The 19044-nt window shown below is 39.9% G+C and overlaps 1 protein-coding gene and 1 long non-coding RNA gene across 5 annotated transcripts in view; one reads left to right on the top strand and one right to left on the bottom strand.

Annotated features, from left to right (window-relative positions):
- AHNAK2 (AHNAK nucleoprotein 2) overlaps window positions 1-19044 on the bottom strand; it is a 74687-nt gene that overhangs the window by 24060 nt on the left and 31583 nt on the right. For 2 of the 4 annotated variants that reach the window (XM_068192234.1, XM_068192235.1), the window contains exons 2-5: window positions 3418-3494; window positions 2546-2635; window positions 970-1111; window positions 455-630 (exon numbers count right to left, since the gene is read on the bottom strand). In XM_068192234.1, coding sequence (XP_068048335.1) covers window positions 455-630; window positions 970-1111; window positions 2546-2635; window positions 3418-3494 — 485 coding nt within the window. Of the gene's footprint in view, window positions 1-454; window positions 631-969; window positions 1114-1715; window positions 1807-2545; window positions 2636-3417; window positions 3495-19044 lie in introns of those variants that run through there. The other 2 variants (XM_068192236.1, XM_068192237.1) reach the window with 2 other exon arrangements.
- LOC137475199 (uncharacterized) lies at window positions 1732-8113 on the top strand. Its single transcript, XR_010999738.1, has 3 exons — window positions 1732-2867; window positions 6947-6978; window positions 7708-8113. It is a non-coding gene; the product is annotated as an uncharacterized lncRNA (long non-coding RNA).

The following is a 19044-nucleotide window of genomic DNA, read 5'->3' as shown; positions in this document are numbered from 1 at the left end:
TTGATGGAAACTTATGAAGAGATCATAGGTCTATCAGAATATCAGTGGTTAGACATAGATTTTTTTAATAGAAAAATTTTACAGAGGAGTTTTGGATAAAAATTTTTACTGATATTTTACATTTTGAACATACTTATTATAAGTATTACAGAGATTACCCAAATCTGTTCCATCAGTGGACAATTAACAATTAAAAATGCTGACTCACTAAAGAATATTTTCATACCCTAAAACAAGATTGTGGATTTATATAACATCTATAGTCTCACTCAAGATATTTAAAAAGCTGCAAATATTGTGTGGGATTTTTTTAAAATCATGAATATTCATGTTAGTAATTTTAAACACATGTGTAAGTCTTAAGAAGACACAAACGTGTGTTTTATGATCTATTTCCACACAGCATATTACTATAGTATGTTACCCAAACTTTGCAAACTAATTGGATATCTACCTGGCCTATCCTTTCCTTTTTGTGCTGGGTTGTAGAGTGTTCTAGATCTTCTTGCACAGCAATTTTTCTTTTGAGGCTGAATTGGACTCTGTATGGCTCGGAATATTGGAGAATCTTGAGTGCATCTTCATATTTGATATTATCAAAAAATATTGTAGCACTTAGAAGCTGATCACCTGCAAGTGAAATAACGTATAATTTTAATTACTTTATGTGTTTTCTTATAGTTTTTTTTCCATTTTAGTTTTGTATATACTACTTTCTATGTGTCTTCTCCACTGTTCCAGTGAAAACTGATTTTTTTTATGGTATACAAAAAACATCACATTTCATTATTGTTCAAGCAAGTGATCTTAGAAATTCTTAATACGAACAGGTTGAGCTCACAGATAACATTAGTTGGTTTGAAATCTACTATTTCTGATACCAAAAAAGATGGCAGATCACACAGCTACAAATCTCATTATTTAAAGATACAGAATAAAATCATAAGAAAATAAAAAATCACACTGTACCTTCTCTAAGACTAAATATTTTTGAAGCAGGAGATTCCTTAAGTACTTTTTTAATAAATATTCCTTCATTTCCTCCACCTTTCACACTAAAACCACTAGCTCCAGCTTCCACTTCTGTTTTCAGGGTCACTTCCATTGTCTCCTAGAGATGGAAAAAGATGTGAATTTATCATTTTTATTCATTTGTATTAAAGAATTCTAAGTTGTTCTACAGCAACAAATTTAGTCTCCTCAGGTATATTTTCAATAGCTCAAGAATGATTATCCAAAATACAAAATATACTTAGTGTAGGTTTGATTCTGTTCTAAATTACAATTAAGCATGTGCCTAGGGGTTATGTTGAATCAGGGTCATAGTGAAAACAGGTTATAATTTTAAAATGTGAAATATATGGAAACTTTTAGGGCTGAAGGGTTGTATTTTCTGTGAAGATGTTAACCACTCAAATTAAAGTCTATGGGCCAGAAAAGTCAGAATAAGAGCTAATGCTGTACTGCACTCAAATTAGAGAAGGCTAAAGAAAGAATTCTAAAAAGAATTCTGGAAGGACCACAGATAGGACAAATAAATGTTCCTGCCCGTGCCACAACTCAGCCATTCATGAAGTTCCTGGTCAAAACAAATCCAAAGTGCTTCTTTGCCCATTTGTCCTTCCTTCTGTCCACCCATTCATGTCTGTGTCTTTTAACAAACTTTGCTATTTACAAGGCTCATACCTAAAACTACAGAGTGCTTTTAAACTGACCTGTGGATGACTCTGCTTTGATTTGTCTGTAGAATGTTTTTTGTTTTCTTCTTGAAGCTGAAAAATAATTTTTAATTATTTCAAGTTCAGAAGCCACGGTGTTCTTAAGTACAACCAAAGTCAATTAAAATTCCTGGTTTACAGCAAGAAATTAGGTTGAATTTAATGGCAACAAAGCAAAATCAGAATCAAGTGCTATGTACAACATGAATGATTTAACTATACTAATCCCAGTAGTAAATTAGATGCCAAGGCCTCCCTTCATTGTAACAAAATTTGCATTATATCACAGACCATTGTACCAAAATTTGCATTTGGTCAGAGACCAAATGTCTTAAGATATTGGGAGCTTTTCTGTGTCCTAATGTAGTATATTGTTCACCTTTCAATTTTGTAAATATATTTTATTTTTACTTATTCAACTCCAGTATGAATTTTACACTGTTGCCTATTTAACATGGCTGTACTAATTAAATCTCTAACTTTGAATAACCAAGAGGTACAGGTAATTTTGAAATACTTATTAGTAAGATTCAAGCCATGCATTCTAACAGGAAAAACACTATAATTTCTTTATGGCCTCTGCCTTGTGTCCTTTACAGAATTAAGTCAAATGCATTTTCTTGCCAAGAAACAAGAACATGGTCAGCAAGTCCAGCACAAAATAAATCCATCAATGAACACAGATGCAGTTTAGGTGGGGACAGGAAGACAATATGGCTGCAACAATGGCCCATTCTATGACATGTGACTCTCTAGTACTTGTGGGAGCTAAAGCCTCTTGAATCAACTTGATAAAGCCATGCCTGCATGAAAATTCAGTATCTTGCCTTTAAATAGTCTTCTTCTACTGGATATTCATAAACTGGAGAGGATCCTTGTGGCCTTGGACGAATGTCTTCTACTGCCACTTCATTAACCTGTGGAAAAGACATGAGTGGTGGTAAAGGAACACCCACCATTAAACAGTGACTCTTTTTTAGGAGTGTTTCTCTAGCTATCCATAATGTCCTTCTGAGTAAAAAATCTTTCATTAGTGATGGTGGATAAAAAATAACCAGTAACTTTTTTTTTGATTAAGAACAAATACAGTTCTCATGTTAAAGCACTCAAAACCACAAGGGACAGAGTTCCAAGAGACAAAATCAAGTGGTAAGCTTATTTTTATTTTCTTTATGTATTGTATGTATCTACAGACTGAAAAGACTGAAAATGGACAGAACAATTAGTAATAATTGAAGAAGTAAAAAAAAAAAAAAAAAATCCCTTCCCTGCTCTATTTGCACACCTAAACTTTGCATCCAATGGTTTCAAACTTTATTGCCCTCTATAAGCAAGCAAACCATGGAAATGTCCCAGCAGGAATTTCTACTCACAAGCACTTGGCATTCTTCCTTCTCCAGTCGGACAATAGGGAACCTAAACTGTCTAAATCCTTAAAGAAAATTACTGTAGTTAACAGCCATGTAATAGTTTGCTAAGTCTTGGTAGTAAACTTATGCCAAGGAACCATGGCAAAGAGCAGATGCCTTTACACTGAAACATCTTCCTGGGTTTTGAGCTGGCAGGACAATACCAAGCTAAAATACAACATTTTTAATGGGAAGGAAAACCACCAGCAAGACCCAGCCATAAACAAAATATTTAAGATCCCATTTTGCCAAACTGTCATCACAGAAAAACTCAACTCCAAAAAACTCACAGAATCTTCCTCCTCTGCATCTGCATCGGCATCAGCATCTCCCGGGGGCTCAGCCGGTCTCAGCTGTCGTCCAGAACCTGAAAGCAGCACACAGGTTGTTGGTGCCTGCACAATCCACACAGAGCACAGAGCAGTCAGCTTGCAAGCTGAAACCCCCTGGAGCAGCACAGCAAGGGCCGTGCACAGGCCACTGGAAAGGCCTGCCTTAATTTAGACTCCTAGCATCACAGAATGGTTTGGCTTGGAAGATTATCTAGTTCTCCCTACCAGCCATGGGTAGGGGTTATAATCTGGTTTACCTCTAGTTCTACATTTTCTCCCAGCTGGGGGTTTTTCTCCTTCACAAAAGCCACATTTCTGGATATGAGTATTTCTGCTGTCTTTGAAAAAACGAAAGCATTGACCATCTGCTGACCCTTGTCTTCTTCACCAGCTCCCACCTTTCCAAAGGGACTGAATGTAACCCACAGTGAAGGCTTGGAGGGACTGGTGACCAGAAAAAGGGAAGGAGAGATCTGTAGAGGGTATCCAAAGTGCTTTTCCCTGAGTTGTTTTAGTCTTTAAAATAACAGAATCAGTAATTAACAGTTTGCTAATTCACAATGAATTGAATTGGTTGAAATTCCCCATACTGAAACTCTTCCTTGCTTCTGACAAAGGTCTTAAGAACAGGAGAGTAAACATCATGAACCTTGATAGTCGTAAAGACACTGTTTTCTTAGTTTTTAGAAGTATTGAGGGTGGACAGAGATGAGGTGAAGGAGATGGGCTGTCTGAAATTATGAGTCTCTTGAAATGCTTTAAATTGGGCACCAAAGAATGAAAACAGCATGAATTAGAACATTTTCAGAGATCCAGGCTTAGCCAGTAGAGGACAGTGTGGCTGAACTACATATTCCCTAATGCACCAGCTATTCACACACACGCCCAAGTCCCTGTCCTAATAACTATGTCTCTTTCCTGTCTCCATGCTTGTTTTTCCCAAGCCATCAGGCTGTCTAGATCCCCAACACTCAGTTCTGCAACTGCCATTGCTATACATAGTTTTGGCTCTCATAAACAGATCCTCTGGCTTAAAAATATGCTCAAAAGCTAGAGAAAACAACTGACGAGACGAACTGTGCAACACATTGTCTGTTTTCAATGGAGAATCCTTGGGCTGGAACACAAGATTTCTGGATGTTACACGCCGTGTGTGCAGACAAGATGGCACGACTTAGTCATGTCTGCAATCACTGACTTACACATGTTGCCAAGCTCTTGTTAAAGCTGCTGGGATTTTGTTGGCCACTCCTCACAGTCTTCTGATCTCCTACATTTACTTTTTCCTTGATTTTTTGAAGGTGAAATTATATAGTACAGGCAAGGTTTTGAAAGAGTTATGCCCCAGTGATCAGTGATGGACCACTTTGTTAAGATGAATGGGAAGAGTGTGCTTCCAGTGGGAATATCCCATAACAGTCTGTGGGTCAGGCTTCCAAACCTGATAAAATAAAAGGCAATCCACATTAGCGATATGTGCAGCATCATAATCAGCTCTCCTGCAGTATTCCTGCTCCAGGGAATTAGGATCAACCCGGAACACATCAGGGCTGCCAGATCATTCCTCATTTAGCCTTCACAGCACTAGTCCTGACACCTACAATAGACAATTCCAGCAAATTCTAGAAAATGGTCTTAATGCACATTTTAACTCAGATTAATGACCTGCCTGAAATTTAGCTTGATTTTTTTTCAAAAACTCTAGCATTTGCAGTCTTCAGAAGCTCAAAAATTTGAAAAATAAGCATAAATTTTATTTAAAAATTTAGACATGGAGTTATAAACTTAATTTTAAGCATTTCTGCTTGAAAATTCTGGAATGCATTCATGAAGCACTTCACCAAATGTATTTTAATAAGCATCATATGAGGAGAAGAGCTGCAGGCTTGATGCTTGATTGTTTAATTTGCCTAGTGCTTCTAAAGATTCAGGTGCCAACAACACATTTTATGGCTGTTACTAAAATTCCAAGAAATAGTAAGGACTTAGTCTTGTGGTCTTGCCATATTTTTCACTTGGGAGAATCCCACCCACAAGCCCTGCAGTCCAGTAGAATGACTTAACAGAAAATTGCTTGGATTGCTGGAGTGCTTGCTCTTCAGTGCAGCACTCCAGTGTTAACTACAGCATTGATCCCTGGAGGCTGCCAATAATTTTGCTACTGGAAAAAAAACAGGAAAGAATCCTCTGTGGGACTCCTTAGGCTGGTTCACTGCAGTTTCTCTTGTTTTACTCTGATGTAACTTCAGTGACACTTTAACTGTCTGGAGCTGGAGCAATGAAAGTACAGTACCTCTCCTAAACTGGGATAGCAATGCCTTTTCCTAAAAAAATCAACCAACATATTACTGCCCCCAGGGCTAACAGAGATGTGAGTGAGACTGCATGGAGGGGCATCAGACACACAGATGACCTTCCCTCCCAAAGCTTCACACTGAGGCTTTTCCATCCACCCTGATTTCCCCAAACGCTGCCCAGGCTGCCCCTCTATGATAGTTAAGCCATGTCATAAAAGACTTCTCGTGCCCTTCATCCCTACTGTTGACTAAGATTTGCTTCTGATTATTTCCTGATTCAGAATACTTTCAAAAGAAATCTATAAAAGAGGGGCATTACAGTACATTTCCAGCAAAGCCTTCTTTCTGAGTAGAAAAGCCTGTGCCAATAAACTATGATTTATATGCATGTCATTCTCATGCCCTGAATAGCAGTGATGCCAACATTCTATAGATTTTAACTTTTTTTTTATGGACCCTAGACAATCAATGCTTTGTTCAAAATGTTTTCATAAACAAGATGGAATTTACATCAGTGACTACTTCTAATAGCCGCTGGACTGACTTCAGAACAAGGGAATTTTTTGAAAGTAAGCTGTAGGAGTTATATAGACTGGATAATTTTCATATCATATGACTGAAATGTGTAGCTGCTTTTTGAAATGCAATTATTTAAAAATTATTTTATTTTTAGCCCAGCAACCCAGATGGACTGTTTGCGCAAAACCAGAAGGAAAAAAGTAAAAACAGGTTATTTTTTTGGTATTCGCATTCAGTGGGCAACAGTCTCCAAAATCACATTTGATACAAGTTAATGAATTCCAAGTATGACAGTGTCGTTGAATTTAAATCAAACGTGCTTTAATGTATTGTATAAAGAGAAACCTAGTTTTAATTGGAACACTGGCATATAAAATTCCTGTGATGTGTATACTTCAAAATTAAATAAAACAGTACATGAAAATACCAGAGATGTTAATACAAGAAACAAAAATGTCTTTTGCTGATCATCCTAGCTTCTCTGCTTCCAGATTATAGTCCTTTTTCTGCAATTCTTAGAATTGGGCTTTTTGCTTTTCAAGATTTTGTACTGAAATGATATCTGCCTATGAGTAGTGAATTTAAGTAATCTGCTTTTATCTTTAAGCATATTACTTTTCCTTGCATCAACGTCAATGTTACTTCAACATATAATTTCTCTTAACAGACAGAAACCTGATCTATGATAAATATCTGTCCACAGGTGAAAACTTTTACGCTTGGCTCACTCACTTATTGTTATTAACAATAACACACCCTATGCCTTTTCTGTATGCTTTGTCACAACCTATGCCTTTTCTTTGGGAGGATTTTGGCATTTGCTAGTTACCATTTCTAAGCTGTGACAAGAAACAAACAGTTCTGTTTGTGCAGTGTTGTGAAAATAACTCTGAGTCCATAGCCAGTTAGAAAACTTGTACCTTGACATGTGGGCAAGGCTGGGACATCTATAAATCAGGTCTTTTCTGACACTGCAAAGCACGCTCTGGACACATAACCCCATTTATATTATTAATAAGGAGAAGGAGGAATTAATAATTGCAAGAAAAACAACAGCAGTAATAATTTAATGTCATTGTCATTGTTGGCACTGTGTTTGACCCACTGGAAGAATTCATACATGTAGGTCAGCAGTTTTCACAGTGCTCCCTCCTCATGGCCTTCTGTCTTGTTATAAACAAAGTTGTGCATGGCTGCTGTCACAGACAGCTTCAGCTGGCTCCTGTACCAGACCTCTCCTCCTGCAGCCATCAGTCCCTGTACCTGCAGGTCTGTCTGTCCCTCTGCCCTCAGGCACCCTGTCAGGGGCTGTTATTCCTCATGCACGAATGGCTGGTAACTGCTGATGCATTCCTCCAGAAAGTCTTCTGGTTTTAACCAGATGGATGGTGTGCCTGACTTTCACCCACAGCTTGTTCTCCCTCTCTTGCAGGTATCGCAATTACTGGGATTCCTTTTCCTCCCTCAGAGCTCTCACAGCTCCTGAGCAATGCTGCCGTGAAGTCCTGCAGCTCCTTCTGATTCACTTCTTAGAGTTGAAATAGGGAATACTTAGAATACTTAGAATATTTTAAATGGCAGGTCCCAGTTCAGGAAAGCACTTGATAACAGGAACACTATGCACACGCCTGACATTAATCTTGGCCTCTCAAGAGCACTTTTTCAGATAGGTAAGTTCACCTGACTTCCAAGCAAGTAATGCTGGAGGGAAATGATCCTGCAAGCATCAGCTGCAAAGATAAGAATCTGAAAGTGCCTGCAAATAAACCTTGTTATGCGTGCGCTGTGCTCCTGAAGGAAGCTTCCATGAGGTTTAAACGCGGTTTATAGCACAGGCTCTTGCAGCCTGTGCAGGCTCGACCACGACCTGGAGAAGGTTTGTGGCATTTCCAGTAAACAGCTCCAGTGATGCTAGGGAAAACCACCAGCATAAAAATCAAGAGGTTCATCTTCTACAGAGATTTCCTAGTGCATTCCAGAGACCTGGATTCATTCCATTGTCCTGGATTCGTTCCATTGTCCTGCAAGATCCCGCGGAGTGAGTTACAGCGACTGCTGGGCAGGGCTCTGGGGCACGGCCGGAGCGCAGCAGGAATGCTCGGCTGTCACTCTATCCGGGCAGGCTCCACGGCCATGGGGAGATGCGGGCACTCCGGCACGGACAGGCTGCCTCTCCCAGCCCTCCATCGCAGGAATGTCATGTCACTTCACTTGAACCGCTGCCAGAGAGACAGCGGGGCACGCAGCAGCTCCACCTAGAAGAACCAGCTCGCCAGCTCTGCAAAGAACGGCTGCCACAGCGAAAAAGCAGCTGTTCTGCCTCAAAAAAAAAAAGGTGTTCAAGTGAGCATCAGCACCGCCCCTTTAGTGCTTCCCTCTGCTCTGTGCTGGGAGTGGGACCCTCCCCACCATGCCCTGAAATTTCTGTGGGATGAAGACAAAGGACTGCTCTGTGGAATGAAGATAAAGATTTTGCTGCTGAAGGAGTTTAACAGGCCTCATTATCAGCGGGATGCTATCAGAACCAGCTGGGCCGGTGTTCAAGCTACACTCCTGCCTTTGTTTTGCACTGGTTTGGCAATGCCCCTTGGCTGCACTCTGTCCCTGGGCTGCATACTTGTGCTGTGATGAATGTAGCTCAGACCTGGGAGCCGAAAGCAGGGGCACAGTCGTGCTAAAGGAGCAGCTACTCCCAAACAACCAATGTGTGTGAATAGTTTCCTTCCATTCAAGGCATGAACAAGATGTTTTGATTCATTGCCTTGGTATGTTAAGCTGCCCTTGTTGGCTGTTAGAGTACTTCATTAAAAGCCTTCAAATCATTTCATCTCAAAACCTTTTGAAGACATTATATATATGTGTTACAATTAGGAGTCTCCTTGCCCAGCCAGAGGATTGTCCATGAAGTTAACACTTATTTTTATCAAAAGGAGCAGTACTTTGCTCTGCAAAGTACATCCAAGCAGGGAATGTCTCGGGAATTAAGGCTCCTTGCAGACCGTACTGAGCTCTGTAGGATTTTATAGAGCATTTTCTACAGTTTGACTAATATCAGGAAAGATGTGTAAGAGCACTGGCAACTAAAAACTGATATAAACACTACCATAAAACCAGAAACTCACGGCCCCCAGATGAAAAGAAGAGGGAATGGCTTTTCCATGAGTGTGTGTTTATTGATAAGCTCTGCCCACAGACTGAAAAGTATTAAAAGCATTCCTGCTCACACTTCACAACAGGAGCAAAGCCTTTAGGAAGGCTGATCAGAAAGAAGTTCTTGATTCTTACAGTGGTCCACCTTTCCTCTGATGGGAAAGATAAACTTAATAGAAACCATAGAACAATTCAGAACATGAAAATAAATCACTCTGGTGGGTCCCTGCACAGACCTTCTCAGTTTGAATCATTTTTTAACATAAGAAGCAGAGAGGACTTTTTTTTCCAACTGTCAAACTGAAATTTCCCAGGTCCTGAGATAATGCCTTTCATCTAGCTATCATCATTTACTGGTTACTTGGCTATATAGGAAATATAGTTTGGCCAGATCCACATAACTCTTCTGCTACAAGGATAAAATATTAACTAAAGTATTTCTTTAGTCTGATATTTTACCTCTTACTGAAATAGAATAATGTTTCCTACAAGTAACAGAGAGTTTGAAAATAACCTCTTTACCAAAGTTTATCACAAGAACATGATAGAGTGATGTGCAATAAAGACAGCAAAAGCAGACAGCAGTGGTTGATAGCTGTATTTGGCTCTCCCGGTCTGCCCTCCTCTTCCTAGCTAAAACACATGTGAAAAAGGTAAATGCTCATGGTACCCAGCAGGCAACCAGAGATTTGGTGCTGTTTTTCCTAGGCCATGGTTCTGTCTCAGAAGCACAAGTTTTGCATAATCTCCAGTTTTAGTCTGTTTGCATGGAGGGCAGGTGTAACTTCCTGCCCTGTGTGTCTGTCTTGCATGTCTCAGGCAGGAGTTTTCCTCTCTCTCAGGTTTCATGTGACAGAATGGGTTTCCAGTCTGTGCTTTACTTCCTGCATGAATTCGTACAGTGTTTTCTTGCATAATATTGTGATAATGTAGTGAATCAGGACTCTCTCTGATAATTACAAATTATGATTTTTCCAGGATTGCAGGGCCTGTTCTCACAAAGATGATAAGAAAAGGGAATAACTTTTTAGCAATTGTTGCTATGTGTGCCCAAACTCCTGGACTGAACCAAAATTGCTTACCACCCTTTTGGACAGAAAGTGAGTTAGCAATTCATAGCCAAATAAAGCAATAAAGACAGGTCTAATCCACTCTGATCCTCAACAGTTTTATCTCCTGGGGCTCTCAACAGTTTTATCTCTTGGGATATACTGGTTTTACTTGCAATTGATTCGCTACCGTGCTGTAAATAGTTGTATGGATACCCAAATAAAATTTCCTGGAGTGTTACTGCTAATCTGGATGATCTAAGTTTTAAGAAGTGTTTCAGGAACATGTTGCAGATGAAGAGCTCTCACTTGTTCACTTAGCTTCAGAAACCCTAGTGGGAACTACTGTGCAGCTATTTGGTTATCCACTATATTGATTAGGCATCTTGCAGTTTTCTCCCCTCTGAAAGAAACCCCTTCACCTATACAACAAACTAGACTTGGGAAGGAAATGCACAGCACATCTGCCTTCCTGTCAGAGCAAGGAGTTGATTCCTGCTGTCTTCCCTGTCGGACAGCTGTGAACTCAGCTCTTACCATGACTCACCTAGAAGCACAAACAGGTGGGTGCCTATTGCAGATAAGGCCCATAAGCATCACAAAAATTAACTTTGCCACATTCCTTCTCCACTCTGATTCACCCTTCCAAGAATTCAGGCTTCCACCAAAGCAGATTGCCTGTTCCACTGCCAAAGCACAGCCCTCCTCAGATTTATAAATGAATCAAATGAACGCATTTATGGAAAATGATCTCTCTGCCTGCGTAGGCTTGATTGGCAGCCCCAGAGACTCAATTTCTCTGGCCACAGAGTCAGTATTTCTTAAGAAGAAGTGGTTGTAACCCCAAGCTGTCTCTTAAGGTAGCCCAGTAGTGACACACTGAAGAAAGATGCTAATTCTTGACGGTTTTGGTAGAAAGCACATTTATTCTGTTACAGTAGGTCTTAAGATAAGAATAGAGGAACTGCTAACATTTTGCAAAAAGCCCAAAGAAACTGATGCAGGCTTTGTATAAATGGCACTTACCACTCCAAATTAGAAACAGACATTTTAGCCCAAACTGCTAAAAATGCTCTTCAAACCCTTTGCTTAAAAAAATCCTCAGAATCAATGCTTTAAAAAATCAGTATCAATGCTCAGTAAAAATGTTTGTATTTAGAGATAAACCCATACATACATACATACATATATAGAGAGAAAGAGTTTGTACTATGATCCTTATGGTCTTAAGGTCCTTATGGTCTAGAAGACTTTTATTTCTCCTTATCCAACTGATAAAATTCAGTGCACAATTAAGTGCCCAGATACAGCAATATTAATGGAGTGATGCTACTCTGGCTGACTCTCTGGTATGCTGGGCACAGCCCCTCTCAAAACAGGAATGCAGAAAAAAACCTTGTAGTTTTCCCACAACCTTTTATGGGGGCTTTTATATAAATATCTGCCTTTGGAAACAGGTTTTCAGCTTGAGAGAAAATTCCCTGAGCAACTTGTTTGGATGTAAATCACCACAGAAGAAAATATTTTTTAAGCTTTTAAATTCCTTAATGTATATGTAATACAAGAGATACGGGATAAAGGTGACAGAAAGTTATTATGGGAAAATATCTTACATCAAAGATAAAGTTAACAGTTCCCTCACTTTGTTAATACAAAAACCTTTTCTGTCAATAAACACTGACAGAAGCAAAATAGCATTTGGCACAGCTCACTTTTGCTTGTTTTTGTGTGGTAGGAGATTCTCTTTAAAATTAGAGAGAACTTCTGGATGCAGACTGTGGGTTTACAAAAGCGTAAAAATCTAATTTACAAACTAATCCATTGAGTCAGATAAATAAATAAATCAGCTTAGTTCTGCCCACATCAGTGTAATTCAAATCTGAATAAATGGACTATAAACTTGGGGTTCAGTCACAAAAAGGTCAGATTTCAAAATAATTGGATTGGTCACATACCAAATTCTTTTTGAAATGTTGTTTCATGATTTCAGCCCATTGGTTTTTGCCTCTTTTTTGAACACCTTTCCCTAACAGATGTATACCTTGCCCCAGCATTTTCTAAATGTGTCGCTTGATACTTGTCTTCTTTTACAAATTAAATCTATTAACTTAATCTTCATTGTTTTAAATTAGAAATAATTATGTAAGACTGAAAAGCATTGGGATTTTAAGTGCATATTAATTTACAGAAGGAAAAACTGTCGCTGACAAACTTTTGTTGCATTATATTTTTGAAAAAAATAAAATTGAATCTTTGCATGTGCTTTTTAAATGGTTCAGTCCTGATTTTCCATTTCTGTACCTCCTAACACCCAAAAATAACAAATCAAAATGCTTACTTAATAGATTAGAGAAAAAAACAGTTTAGTTAAGGAAACAGATTTCAGTTTTAGGTTTCACAGACACTAGCATAAACTATAGGGAGAAACCATTTCTTTAAAGACTGATTACTGCAGTTCTCGATTTCTTTCTGGTTAAAGACTAAAATAGCAAGAAAGTAACTACACTGTGGTTCATCCATGTAGTATCTGGTGAATGAATTGATATGGGTGGAGTTGTTTGAAAGCACTAAGAGGACTATTTCTTGGATTTGATTATCAACCCTAACGCTGATTCATAACATTTCCAAACATCCAGAGCTTCTCAGTAATATGAATATAATGATATATAATGGAAATGAGTAACTCTATCATCATGGTCTGTTCACACTCAGGTTAAGTATTTTCTAACTCAATTAAAAGAGGATGCACTCTTTTGAAGGCACATAGTAAGATTTTTCTTAATAAACAGCTGTGCTAAATTCAGACTAATTAATAAGGGAGAGTAAATTACATTTTACTCTTCAGCCAGATCAAGGGCTCCACTGAAAATAAAACAGCTTTGTACCAATACAAAGTATAAGGAAAAGGAAGATCCTGGAGCTTCAGTTACAGTTTTTGAGATCTGCTGCAAGGTGGCTTCTTCAGTCATTTCAATCTGTGCAACAGGAGGACATTCCAGTGGCTTGTCCCCACTCACAGGAATAGCAATGACCACCCTGATTTGTGGAACAGTGAAGAGTTTAAGCAAAAGGAAAGGATGGAAGGCACCTGGAGATGCCCTTCAGTCCATCTGTAGGGTTTTCTGCACATCTTTGCAAAGAGTATTTTTAAACCACTGGTGTTTTACTACCTGTGCTCTCTTGCACCCCGCCTGATCTAATGGCCACAGTGAGGACTCTGCTGTCTGAGCAGTGGCTCAGCTCTCTGTGAGCACTGTGTGCAGCAGAGAGACCATTGCTCTCTCCTAAGGAAGGTGGATTTGCATTCCTTGCACTATGCACAGTCAGTAATGCCAGAAAAGGAGAACAATTGCTACCATGAAATTACCCCGTCTAAAACAAAAGGCTCCACCACCATCTTACTGTGACATTTTTAAATACTGCAGTTCCAAAGTCCTCCATGGACTGAGGTGTTAATAGGGTTTTAGCAGAGACTGAAATATTTGCTTTATATAGTGGTGCTGGGGCAGTGTTGACAGAATTCTGCAACTACACTGGGAGCAGAATTTGTTTCTTTCTTCATTGCAAATACTTTGAAGACGACTTAATCCCACTTTGAACAGTTATGGAGAAGATTTGCTTCCATTTGACCAAAACGGAGTAAAGAAAAGCACTCTGCTGGCCTTAGAAGACAAATGCTCAGAGCTCTTCTTCTTTTCAGAGAAATCAAGTGCAGGGCTTGATGGAAAAGGAAACACATGAGAAAAGGGCAAAGGCAAACCCACACATAAGTCCGGAGTAAGTCACAGAATCAGAGAATCACTGAATGGTTTAGAAAGGACTTTAAAGATCATCTAAATCCAACCTCCTGCCATGGACAGAGATACCTTTCACTAGACCAGGTTGGTCAAAGCCTCCTGAAGTCCTGCTAGCTGCAAAACAGGTCCTTTACACTTCTATATCAGGGAAATCTACTGTGGAAAAATTATCTCAGAAGGTTTTGAAAATACACCTGGGCCAGGGTCTCAAGCACGTAGGACCCAGATTCAACAACACTAAGCAAAGCACAGAGTGAGGGTTAAAATGTAGGATCTTTTGGGGCATGTCCTTCTGCTAGGGGGTTGGTTAAGAAAAAAAACTTTGTTTTTGGAACACAACCTAACCAATGCTAGGTCTTGTTCCTGATCCCTGAACTTGTAAAGCCAATTCTCAGAGGGCTCAAGCACACAAGTGCAAAGTACACCTTGCTGCAGGTTTATCCTCTGCAGCTGGAACCACTGGCCCTGTGAAGAACTTCTAGACTGGTCGGTACAAGGAGGTTCTGATGGATTTGTTACTCTTATCACTTGGGCAGGTGGATATTACAGCTATGTTACTCTGCACACCTCTGCAGCAGGGAAGGTCATGACCACTTCACACATATACCTTCAAAGAGAAGGATCTGAAAATGTATCTGAACAATTTCTAGGGAAGTTTAAGTTCTCCTTGCAGAGCAGTGCCAGCTCAGGAATACTGGAAAACACATTTTTCATGCATATGTTTTTTATTAAATGCAGCTGTCAAAACAGAGCAGGGCTCATGTTCCTGAAAAGGTGCAGGGATGAGGAGACAAATGGTTGGAATAAAGCAGGAATGTGCCTACTCTGCCTAGGCAAAAATCACCACTTCTGTAGAGCCTTCAGGGCAACCTTTAAACTAGCTGGCTCGGGGAATGGTAGCTGTGGGATTTCAGCGAACGCCTTACAAACCCAACCAACTCCCCAGGGAAGCCAGGACTTGCTGCACCAGCCACTCCTCCCGTGCCCAGAACGGCTGGACAGACACCAGCTCTGCACAAACTGCACCTTCCCAGTGCTGTGGAGGCAGAGCCAGACAGAGACTGTCCTAACCAATGCTCCCTCCCTGCCATGCTGCAGACAATGTGTTCCAAGAGTGCTGGCAGTGAACTTACACCATCTACCGCAATCTGGTGACACCTACCTCTTATCATTTTGCTGCAGTAGAATTATGGAAAACAGCAAAAGCAAAGTAAGATTTTATTTTTAAATTATAATTTTCCTTTTATTCCACAGATATAGATTCAGATTTTAGCCTCTGATCTAAATTTGTGTCCTGAAGGTGTTCAGCTGAATTTATAACAGTGCATTAGCAGAATCTGGCCGTGATCTTCAGACAACAACATCAGTTAAAAGACTTGCTTATTTCTCTATAATGTATTATTTGGGTTTTCTACGATGTTCCTATTCAGCCAGGATTATAGTCTAAATACAATGCAGTTGTGTGGCAACAGTGTACCAGATAAATTCAGCTAACTCTGGGTAATATCACAAAAAAAAATGTGTTTATAGCCTCATGCCAGTTTCTGACTAATGCTTTTGTTTGTTGCTATAGCAAACCACACATGAATCTGATAGCCAAAAGCATGTTTATGACTAACCTTAGCTCTCTGGGGATTGAAAATATGGAATAAAAAAAATCCCTAAACCACAACACACAATGTGAGTAGAACATGGTAGGAAGCACCTTTTTTGGCACAAGTTACTATGAACATTAAAAGAGAAGAACATCATAAGTGGAAAACATTAGGAAATGGGAACTGTGGGAATAACCGCCTTTAACCCACGGCAATTCAAATCGAGCTTTCACTTCACATCACAAAGTTGTCTGTGCAGGACTAGAGAACTTTGCAGGAAGTCCTGGCTGCATGCTAAGAGATGGATTTAAGCCTCTGAAATCTGGAGAAGCTTTGTATCACACTTTAAAACACTCAGACCACTTTACTGGAGATAATTTTTACACCCTGCCTTGACACCTAGGACATGGTATTCACTTAATTAATTTCTATTACCGTTTATGCTTTAGTAGTTTCCAAGAGCCTGCCCCAAGACTGATACCTCATTATGCTGTACAAATACACAATGGAGAACCGTGCTGGCCCCAAAGGGCTTTCTGTTAAACTAACAGAGAGAGGCAAAGCGGCAGGGGGCTGGACAGAGGGGGAGGCAGACACAGAGAGGTGACCTGACTGCATTATCCACCCAGTCAGAGGTTGAACCTGTTGTCTCGCACCCCAGTTCAACTGGCTGATTCTAGTTGCCAAATATGTTACTGTGAGAAGAAGAATATATTATGTACCCTGCAAAGGAGAGAAAATCAATGCAATTGAAGTGACACCTAAACTAGAACAGCTTACAACAAAGCTACAGTACGTCAGGAAAAATTTAGACTTGTTTTAACCTGTTATTCTTAATAACCTTTCTCCTTCATAGGTTAAAATAAAGGGGGGTGGTAATATTGCAGTAGAGTGTATAGAACAGATCAGTCTCCATGAATGTTTTCTATTGATTTTAACAATCATTCTGTCTCTAGACTTGAATATTACATCTTTATTCTCAGATCTGTACAGTGCATAAAGGCACATGATTACCACTATTCCTGACAAGTTCTTCCATCATCTGTCGGATACTCAACAGTCTTGAGTTCATGTACAACTTTGTGGAGAGGTAAGTCTGCCCAAGCTCTCATGTTCCAGGTATTTCCAAAAGGTTTCATGAAAGACATCTTGACCCACCAGTAGGATCATAAGGACACAGCCTGGAAGCTGTGGAAATGGAAGCTTACAAAAATCAGTAGGACTTACATGATACCTGCTGATCATTTAATGCCACAGGATCAAATCCTGAAGTACTGATGTTTCATTTTGTGCCTACTCAAGCAAGACATCACTTGGCCTCATTGAAACTGATACATGGCATGTTACATTGCATTCATCTTGTAATTCAGACTGTGATATGGGCTGAGGTCAGCTTTGATTTCATCTTGCGAAATCCAGCAGAGCACACATGACTGCTCACAGCAATAACACCTGCAACCTTGTAAGAGTAAATGCTTTGAGAAAAAAAATGCGTTTTGTAGATTAGCCATGAGCTCCATTGGTGGATACAGCAAGCAGCGCTAAGACATCAGTGTTGTATAAAGTGAGAAACAAAGGCAAATAAGAGATTGGCAGAAGTTTTCCAGGAATAGCCCAAGTATCACTGCTGGACTACAGTCGTGGTGGCATGCAGAGGGCCATATATGACTCTCTCTTGGCTTTCACATGCTTTTTCAGTTCTTTCACATTTGGCAGAAAATGCATCTTACGAAAAAGAAAAAAAAAAATGGAAGCTGCCAGCCTTCTTTCCTCCACACTGAGATCCTGAAAACAGCTTTGAGTCCAGGAAGCACAAATACAGAGACCATTTAAAAACAGCCACTTCATTCTCTGTGATTTAGCCCCAAAGCAATTGCTCTTCCCAGGGAGTGCTGTAGAAAATGAAATAGGAGATGATAGATAGAGGTTGCCAACCCAGCTTTTGCTCCAAATTACTTTGTGATGTAGGAGACACTGGTTACTGGCACTTATGGACACATGTTTATGCAGGCATGGTGCTACTTCATGAACATCTTTCTCTCTGGGCTCTCAAAAGGCACAGCTACCCCTTGCACCTTCTGTCACACAGACAGCACTGCCTGGCACATATTAATCTGCCAGCTTGGCAACTGCACCGTCTTGGTTATGGTCACCAAGGAAGTCCCTCCACCTGCCCAAAGCACCATGTGAAACTAGGTGAGCTCTCCCCACCTTGCAGAAAGTAAGATAGCAAAGTGAAAAAAAAAAACAAAAAAACTTGCTCAAAGTCACAAAGCATGTTGGCAGCAGAGCCAGCAATAAATACAACCCAGATGTCCTGGATTCCACCTCCTCCATGCACCATGCTGCCTCTCTTAGCTGGAAGGAAATGTTTTACATTTACTCATCCCTCCTTTTCCTTTGTCAATAGAAATTAAAGCAGGCATCTGACTGCCTAAGTCTTGAATACTCCAATGGTTTCCAAGGCTTGCAGTAAAGTCAGCCAAAATTTCTATTGAATCCAGCCCTAATGGACAACTAAAAGTGATTTCTTTGCCAAGTAGCCTATCAGTGCAAAACTCATTTAAGCACATACTACTTTTATATAGATATGCATTGTGCATACATATATATATTTCATGATTATGCAAAGAACCACTAATTACAAACCCACAATTTTTGTAACTGTGATGGTTTTGGCTGAGGTAGAGTTAATTTTTTTTCATAGTAGCTGGTATGGGGCTGTGTTTTGGATTTGTGCTGGAAACAGTGTTGATAATTCAGGGATGTTTTTGTTATTGCTGAGCAGTGCTTCCACAGAGTCAAGGCTTTTTCTGCTCCTCACAGCAACCCCACCACTGAGCAAAGTGGAGGTGCAAAAGGAGCTGGGAGGGGACGCAGCTGGGACAGCTGACCCAAACTGACCCAAAGGATATTCCAGACCATATGGCATCTGCTCAGCATCTAAAGCTGGGGGAAGAAGGAGGAGGGGGACAACACATTCAGAGTCATGGCATTTGTCTTCCCCAGTGCCTGTGATGGAGTCCTGATTTCCTGAGGATGGCTGAACACATGTCTGCCAATGGGAAACAGTGAATCAATTCCTTGTATTGCTTTGCTTTTGTGTGTGGATTTTGTTTTACCTATTAAACTGCTCTTACTTCAGCCCATGAGTTTTTTTCATTTTTACTCTTCGTAT

The sequence above is a fragment of the Anomalospiza imberbis genome, chromosome 6 (genome assembly GCF_031753505.1).
Source record: "Anomalospiza imberbis isolate Cuckoo-Finch-1a 21T00152 chromosome 6, ASM3175350v1, whole genome shotgun sequence".
Lineage (NCBI taxonomy): Eukaryota > Metazoa > Chordata > Aves > Passeriformes > Viduidae > Anomalospiza > Anomalospiza imberbis.
The sequence above is the reverse complement of the archived record's forward strand: the minus strand, read 5'-3'. Positions and strand labels throughout refer to the sequence as shown.